This window comes from Mchenga conophoros, linkage group LG18 (genome assembly GCF_057382185.1).
Source record: "Mchenga conophoros isolate Kocher_MC1m ecotype Shallow Benthic linkage group LG18, M_conophoros_male_GT1.1, whole genome shotgun sequence".
Classification (NCBI taxonomy): domain Eukaryota; kingdom Metazoa; phylum Chordata; class Actinopteri; order Cichliformes; family Cichlidae; genus Mchenga; species Mchenga conophoros.
Genome location: NC_140543.1, coordinates 34029667 through 34038366, shown reverse-complemented (window position 1 = coordinate 34038366; position 8700 = coordinate 34029667). Strand labels below are relative to the sequence as shown.

Here is an 8700-nt window from a genome sequence, read left to right as displayed (position 1 = left end):
TTAACTCTCTGAGTTCAAAGCCGTCATCGGTGATGACCCCCGTTTCCAACCCCTACCAATGACTATAACACTAACCCCATGCAATCAAGCCAAGTCATTTTTTTCATTGCTCTCCGTGGGACTTCCAAGTCCCAAGTGGAAGTAAATCACCATGGAGGTGGCATTTGAAGGATGAGAGCCTAATTTTACTCACATGTAGCAGAACAAATTTTTACAAGCTGGTTCCTCCACAAATACACCCAGTGTCAAACAAATGCAGTGGATTCATAAGCATCCTGTTAGGTTAGAAGGACATCACACGAACTATATTTGCCGTTTGGTTTGGATTTCTCCGGCCTATTTGCATGTTTAGCAGCAGTCTTGCATTGCCACCTTTACTAGAGTAAAAGGGCCAGGATACTCCTCCCACCGACAGTGATGATGGATGGATAGGTGGATGGATGAGGTCAGGACAAGAATAATAAATGCATAAATAAACTTTACAGCCTTTTTCCTCTCTCAACTCTGGATCAGAGTGATGCACAGCGCAGCAGCAGAAGAAGAGAGGAGAGGATTTCCCTTGTAAAACTCAAGTGTGAGGGAGAGGGTAGGACGCCTCCCCCTCCTCCTCCATCACCACCACCACCACACTTCCCCTACCGGTGATGTCAGGGCGGGTAGGGGCTCCCTGATAAAAACCTTTGGACTCGGGAGAATGGGAGAGAGAGAGAGAGAGAGAGAGAGAGAGAGAGAGAGGTGAAGGAGTGAATGGAGGAGGATATTACTACAATTGCATAAACCGGTGGAGAAGAGCAGCAGCAGCAGCAAAGAGCGCACAGAGACGCACAAGAAAAAAAGAGGAGTTCGAGCGCAGACGCAGAACTCTGATTGACTCTGATGGACTAACACATTCGTCCTCTTACAGAATTTATAGGGACGCTCAACAAGTGGGGCTTTTGCTATTTTAGGGCTGGCACTTTGCGCTGCGCTTTATTTTTTCCGCTCTTTTGCAGTGCTTACTCCGATCCACCTTGCGGTCAGATGTTTCTTTTCTTTTTTTTTTGGAACAGGACGCACTAAACTGATGCCGCAGTGGTCAGGTAAACAGAAACAGCAGGTCTTGAGCAAAGAAGGAAACCAGATATCAGATGATTTTATGATTTAGACAAATTTGCCAATTTTACTTCTTCATAAAACAAACATTTGCGCTGATAATTATTTCTAACATACTAAATCAGACCGGTGTTTCTTTACCTCGTGGGCTTTGTGCAAGGCTTGCACAGATAGTTCGGTGTATGCTCTTTTCCCTCTAAGATGAAATAAAGAGTCAGAGGCTGCAGATATACTGCGGACACGCACGGGAAAGGGGGCAACGCGTCCCCACTAAGTGTCTGCGCAAAGTGCACGCGTGTGCCAAGCAGCGATTTAGCTTCACTTCGCAAAAACTCTGAATTTTTGCCGTGATTCTTTAGCAATATTGAACACCTGCTTTTATTCCAAATCTACAGCTTCTAAAAATCCTCAAGTTTGAGTGAGAAACTTTAAATGTCCTCTCGAACTCTTTGGGATGCACTGATGTATGTTTTCATCTGATTGCTTTTTTGTTTTTGTTTTTTAAGTAGGTTCATTACAGTTAAAAAAAAACAAAACAAAACAAAAAAGACAGAAAAAACAGCTATTTTTTCTGTTGCTTGTGAAAAAAATGCGCAGATTTCTCTCATCTCAGCCTGTGTGAGATTCCTTTGTTAAAAATAATAAAAATAAAAAGGCTGAAATCTCCTTTTATACATCGGCCAAACGCTGAACCCGAGAAAATGCTGTTGATCAGACTACTGGCTGTCTTCCTCGTCTTCATCGCTAACACGTGGCTGCTTCGCTCCGATGCGCTGAGCCTCTACAAACGTTCCTTGGCCCGGCATGCAGACCGTGAGCTGTCCAGGCTGGCAGGTGAACCCTGCGCCGTCTCCGGCGTGTGGAGGTCCCGGCGGCAGCCCAGCTCTCACTCCCCGACCCAACAACGCCCTCCAGCGGCCCGTACGAGGACGCACACGAGCCGGAGAGAGCTGTACACTGTTAAGAGCGCTCGTGCGGTCTGTGCAGGAGGGTGCGGGTTGGAAGCCGGGGCGCGAGGGTTCGCTCCTGCGGGGGAGGAGGAGAAGGGAGGCCGGGGAGACGCCGAGATGGTGGCGGGGAGAGAGGGGGGCGAATATTTCGGGTCGCCCGGAAGCTCCACGGACAACCAGAGGGAGCAGAATGAAGTCGGCGCAAGCGGTGGGCAGTCTGTCAAAGACGCCGTGTCTCCCTCGCGCGCCCCTCGCGACCCCCGCTCCAGGTTCACCCGCAGCCTCCACGGGACGTTTCGCTACGAAGAAGAGGGCAACTCCAGCTGGGAGAAAGTCGCCCCGTTCAGCTCCACGGATTCCAGGGGGCTCCAGGTCCTCCAAAGGCTCCAGCAGGGAGATGAAGACCAGTCCTCCACAGCAACCCCCGAAAGCGTCACGGAGGACTACTCTGACGAGGTGCAAGAGGGAGACTGGCTTCCCGCGGGCACCTGGGGGAGCCCTGTACCAAAAGTGCCCCCGTCCTGGATGACAGCCCTGTACTTCAACGGGCGTCGGGAACAACTGAAGGTGAAGCTGCCGGCGGGAGTGGAGCTTCCGAGGGCCACGTTCAGCCTGGAGCTTTGGGTGAAGGCAGAGGGAGGGCAGAGCAATCCCGCGGTCATAGCAGGTGGGTGCAAACTCTTCTTTACAACATCAAAGGTACCACTGTTATCTAGTTAACACCCATGTATGACATGCCACAAAAAGTTTGCCATCGCTCCCTTTTAATGACAATCTTCTGTTATGTGTTGCACGAAGTTCTCTGAAACTGAAGCGAGGTTTTTACAGTTTCAAATACACATCACTGATCAGGCAAACTCAGGCGCTGAAATCATCCGATTATTAATCTGTCAGATAAACTAAACTAACAAGCAAATATCTACCAATCTGTGCACGGCTTATCCTGTAAATCAGCTGGACTGAAATATTATCTTTCATAAAAAGTCACATCATTAAAATGCCAAACCTTGCGGTGACCGCGGTCATTCATAAACACGCTCACTGATTCAAAGTGCTTCCGTAACTCCGCTCTGTACTGCAATTACACAAGGCTCACAGAGCTAAATAAAAAAAGGGGAAATGCCCGCCTTAGATTTCTTTTTCTTAAGTTAGTGAACTAGTTAAATTAGTTAATGAAGTCAATTGTTTCCAAAATTAAAATCTGCCACTTATGCCCTTAATTATACAAACCAGTCTCCTACATATTTCAATATTTAGAACGAAAACAGACAAAAAGTATATATATATATATATATATATATATATATATATATATATATATATATATATATATATATATATATAGGTCCATGTTGTAAATTTAATTAAAATTGCAATTTTATTTAGCACATTTCATTACAGTAAAGTCACTGTGCTTAACATATTAGATTGCAAAACACTACAAAACAAGTTTCACAGAAAAATAAAATACAAGTCAGCATAGACACACACACACACACACACACACACACACACACACACACACACACACACACAGTTATTAAGTGTGAGCCTGTGTAAATAAAAAGGTTTTAAGTTTGTTTGTGAATGTAGACACGGCTTTAATCAGCCTCAGGTCAGCTTGTTCCAAAGAACTCATAGATTTAATTCTGGGAACAGCTAAAAGATCGGCACCTGATGATGGAACTGAGAAAGCCAAACCAATCAAAGGATTCCAAAGTTAATTCTATGTTGAACTGGAGCCAATGAAATGATTTCAACACTGGAGTATTGTGTTCAAAATGCTGTGTACATATAAGGACTGCTGCATTCTGAGGAAGTTGAAGTCATCCTACTGATAATTTGGATAATCCTGCAAATACAGGGTGACAGCTTCATAAGACCTGCATGGAGCAATTTCTCAGTCAGTTTTGAGACGTTTTGAAGTGCTAGAAAGCTCTGGTGACCTTTTTAATAATGATCAAAACTGAGGTCACTGAGAAAGGTGATAAATATGTAATATAAATATGTCTCTGACTGAAAGTGGTCTTATGGGGATAAATAAAACTATTTCAGTTATTGTGTAAAAGTATTGTTTTGCTGTACATTAAGTATTTATGACCTTCAGCTGGCCATCTGAGATGAACATCAGCAAGGTTCACCTCCACTGCACTCGTGGTGTCACAGCTTTACAAAACTATCTTCAACTAATACACAAATTCAGTAACTACACTGTAAACACAATGAAACAAACACAGAACAACTCAGCACTACAGAACACATGTATTATTTTAGTTAATGTCTATATTAAAAAATAGGCTTCCCTGACACGCCCCACTCGATATGCTAAAACAGTGATGGAGATCTTGTTTTTAATCTTCTTCTTTTGGCTGTCTCCTTTCTTTCTCTTCTCCTCCAGTCAAATCACTCGACCTGAGATCTCCCTCTGATGTACTCATCTCTAATGCTTTCCCTCCTGGTCAATACCAATAAAATATCTTAACATCTTCAAATGTGCAACCTCCTGTTCTATCATGTCTTTTTGTTAGTGCCACTGTCTCCAAGTCATACCACATAGCAGATCTTCCTACCATACTGTAAAACGTCCCTTTCACTTTTGCTCCTATTGTTTTGTCACACATAACCCTCGACACTGAGCACAGATGAACTCCAAAAACACAGTTCAGTGCTATCACATAAATCCCTTCCCTTCATAACCTCAGGGGGATTGTTGCTTTCTTTGAAAGGAGGAAAATAGCATTCTTCTGGTGCACTCATTTAGGCTAGTGTGTCAACATGTGCAACATAAGAAACTAAGCAAACAAAATATTTTAATATGAATACATTTCTGATCAGATTGTATCATTTGCTCATTGTCATTACTATTTTCTCAAGCTTATCCTTGGGTTGTACTAACAATAATTACAACCAGAAAAATGGAAGCTTAATAGAATTATCTTATGAATGAGTGCAGCTTGTTTTGAATACATACCCCAAACTAGACCGTGGAAGTTTTAGGGTCTAGTTACATCCCTGCTGACAACAATAATGAGTGTGATTGGACATAATTGGACACTGACAGCAATTATCATTGCTGCCACCGGATGCTGACGAAGATAATGTGACAGGATCATTTCCATTTCTGAAGAATAGGCTATTATAAAGAGGACGATGAATATATTGATAGCTGGTATTGATAACTGTGTGATGAGTGATGACACTCGACACAGCCTCTTGGAAGAATTTTACAATTACAATGTAAACCAGGAAGCAAATGTTGCTTTCAAGATTGTTAGATTGTAGCCTTCAAATGTTACACGCTAAGCTAAAAATTCCACAAAAATCTATGCAGAGCAACTCACCTGGTTAAATACGGCTTATGTTAACTTGCTGCACCATTTTGTGCTAAAAATTGACATTACAAGAAAGTGCAGGCCAGCCTGACGCGGTGTAGTTTAACGTCAGTTCATAAAAGATTGTACAAAGTCTTGAACGACTTCTCACTTCTTTATATTTTGCCAGACGTTCTTGTTATTTTTTTAAATCGTCTTGAGCAGTAGTTCTCCCGTTGTTCTAAAAGTCTTTCAAAGTTCTTCTTTGAATATTGGCTTGTTTTCAGTCCAGTCCTTGTACCTGACCATTTTCAGGGAAATGTTTTTTTGCTTGTTAAGTCAATTAATCGTGACCTATGAAGCATTCAAATATTCTGCATGCCTGAAATGTTTAGCCATGCCTGTCACAACTATATAACTTTAGTTGAATCTATAAAAAGTTACAAAGATAACAGTTTAACAAGTATAAAATAGTGATTCCCAAACTTGACAGCATGGTGTGCAGTGTGTCCTTAAAAAAATCAGAGGAAACGGGACAAGTGGAGGGTGTGAAGAAGCCACAGGGTGAAGGGTGACGCATAAAAAATGATGCACAAACTGGACTGAAGATTACAACAGGTGTTATACACTGATGAATCCAGATTTCAAATTTTTGGTTCAAATTGTCGTCAATAAGTACAAAACAGAGAAAAACAACAGTGAGTGTCTACAGCCAACAGTAAAACAGTGTCATGGTTTGGGGCTGCATTAGAGCCAGTGGTGTTGGGTATCTTTGATGGAACTATGAATGTAGCAAGTCATGGTCAGATTGTGATTCGGCATACACTACCATCTGGAAAGCGGTTGATTGATAACGGCTTAATTGTTTTAGCATGATCCCAAATACACTGCCAGTAAAAGTAAAAGCATAGCTGAAAGAAGAAGAAGACCTGTGGGCCGACCTTCAGTGAGACCTGAAGGTTACTAAAAGGAATTATACAAAACGTTCAGGCTGTGTCGCAGAATAATGGTGGTCATATCAAATACTGATTTTTGATTTTCTTTGCTTTCTATAATGCGTTCCCATGAATGCTTTGCTCATGTTTCAATAAATCACTGCATCCAAACACTGCAAAATATAAAGAAAAGATGTTGGTTCTAGATTTTTCCACAGCGTCGTATCTCTTCAGTGCAACACATCGACACTTTGGACACAAAGTCACAGCGTTTGCTTTTTCCCTTTTTGTTTTTAATTACAATTAATTTTAGTTGGTTTTCATCAATTTAATGAAATAACACTGAAACTTTGAAAAACTGAAACTCCTTTCAAGATCAGTTACCATCAATACGCAGTTATCGTCACACCCCTAAAGCTAAAGTGAGTTATAACATTAAAAGATTGGTTTAACCAGGTAAATTCTAATCCAGGACATAGAATCTGTGATTTCACTCAGCTTCTCATCAAGAGTTAGCTTCCCTGTGGATTTCCACTGATTGTAAGTGCCAGCTGTAGACACACTGATTCCTACACAACCTGCATTGTTTTGCAGGCTCTTCTCGTGAAGACAAACATGGCTATTTTTCTAATACTGAGAATGTTGCATTTGAAAAGCTGCACACTTGACAGAACAACACATACATCAAGCAAATTGAAGAGGATTAAAGCACTATGGTGTAGCACTGCAGCTGTCCAGATAGTGAGGGAGACCACAAACTGTTATGTCCGCTCACATTTACTCTGATCAAAGATCCGACTCCATTACTCAACTTCTCTTTCCCCTCATTGCTTCCTTATGTGAGGCATGGGCCTTTCTCTTTGTAGTGTCCAGAAGGAATTTGACCAATTCAGTAAAAAACAAACTCCTATTGTTTCTGCTAGACATGACATTGACATTGGTTTGACTTCTAATGGTCACTGATGATCTTTTAAATCTGTTTGCACATTTCAACCCTTTGCTGTAAACAGTCCAGTCCCGAGTGGGCTGCTGGACAAATGATGATGCCATTAGTACATTTGACAAGCCCTACATTAATATATAATACAGATAATAAGATGTATTATTGCATGATTCCATGCATGTTGCACAACATATACAGCAATAGTACTAAAGTTTAAAAAAATTCAACACTGTATAAAATATTCATCAGTGATAGAGTGACACGTGAAATTCTCTAAATGTTAGTAATGTTTTTAAAGTCTTTGATAAAAGTCTTAAATTATCATTTTCTTGTTACTTTAGTGTCACATGTTTTGATTTCAATGTTAGATTGGATCATGTATCCTACTCTGCTATATGTAGCATTTTTAAAGCTGAACTCTAACAGTGAATCAAATGATTGAGTAATTCAATAGAGTTGTCTGGCAGCAGTAGTAGTGAGCTGCAAAAAAAGTCATCACAGTGTCTCACTGCTCTGCAGGGCATAATTCAGCCCACTGTTTGGGTTTCCTGGCCTGGATATTTCACTGTCCTCAGTAACCTTGTTAGAGGAAGTTTTTTAATAGTATCTCTGATACTGTACACTACCTGCCCAACAAGCACACAGCAGACAGAAGAGGTCAGCAGTTTGATAGATGGAGCATTTAGAATCGAGGATACAAAGTATTTCCCTTTAAAATTGCTGCATAGGGACATTTGTGTCCTTGCTAGTTTGCAGCAACAAAATAAGTTGGCTAAAATAATTATCTTGTGCTTAGTCCAACACCAGTTGCCTGTTGTTTCAAAGATGTCAGTTGAGTAATGCGAACTGCTTATATGGAGCAGCGGTGCGTGTTCTTTACGTTCTGCACAGACAAGTTTAGCCACACATTGTTAGTGCCGTCTTGTGCTGCACATTTCAGTTGTATTTAAAATTTAATGCAGATGCAGTATTTTTATGATCAATGTTTAAATCAGTTTGCCACCAGGAGTTGATCTCAAATTGTTTGTAAATATGTTTGACTGTACAAATCCACAGTATATCAGTGTTACATTGCCAGCTGCTTCTGCTTCCCTCCAAAGGCCAAAATAGCTGCAGAGTTAAAATATTGATTCAGTGCAATAATTAAGCTGAACGCGCATCGCCACATTGAAGATGCTTGTTGATTGGTCGTCCTGAAACATTGCGGTGTAATGCAAGTGAAATACCATTTTGAAGTTACCACACTAAGCTACAAATCTATCTAAGTCTTACCTCAACTACTGAGTTACATGCTTAGCCATGAAACTGGCTCAACTCCCTTTTAGATACACAAGTAAGCCTACACACACACACACACACACACACACACACACACACACACACACACACACACACACACACACACACACACACAGAGGTGAGGGGGTTCCCTGACCCTTCTCTGTCCTAGTATTTGACATCTGGGGAGC

The 8700-nt window shown here is 41.4% G+C and overlaps 1 protein-coding gene across 1 annotated transcript in view; it reads left to right on the top strand.

The window, feature by feature from the left end:
* Positions 1–540: 540 nt before the first annotated feature.
* The window catches only part of pappa2 (pappalysin 2), an 87198-nt gene continuing 79038 nt past the window's right edge, over positions 541–8700 (top strand). Inside the window, exon 1 of the mRNA XM_085253771.1 lies at positions 541–2709. Within this exon, the coding sequence (XP_085109897.1) occupies positions 1794–2709 (916 nt within the window). The 5' untranslated portion in view covers positions 541–1793. The remainder of the gene's footprint in view (positions 2710–8700) is intronic.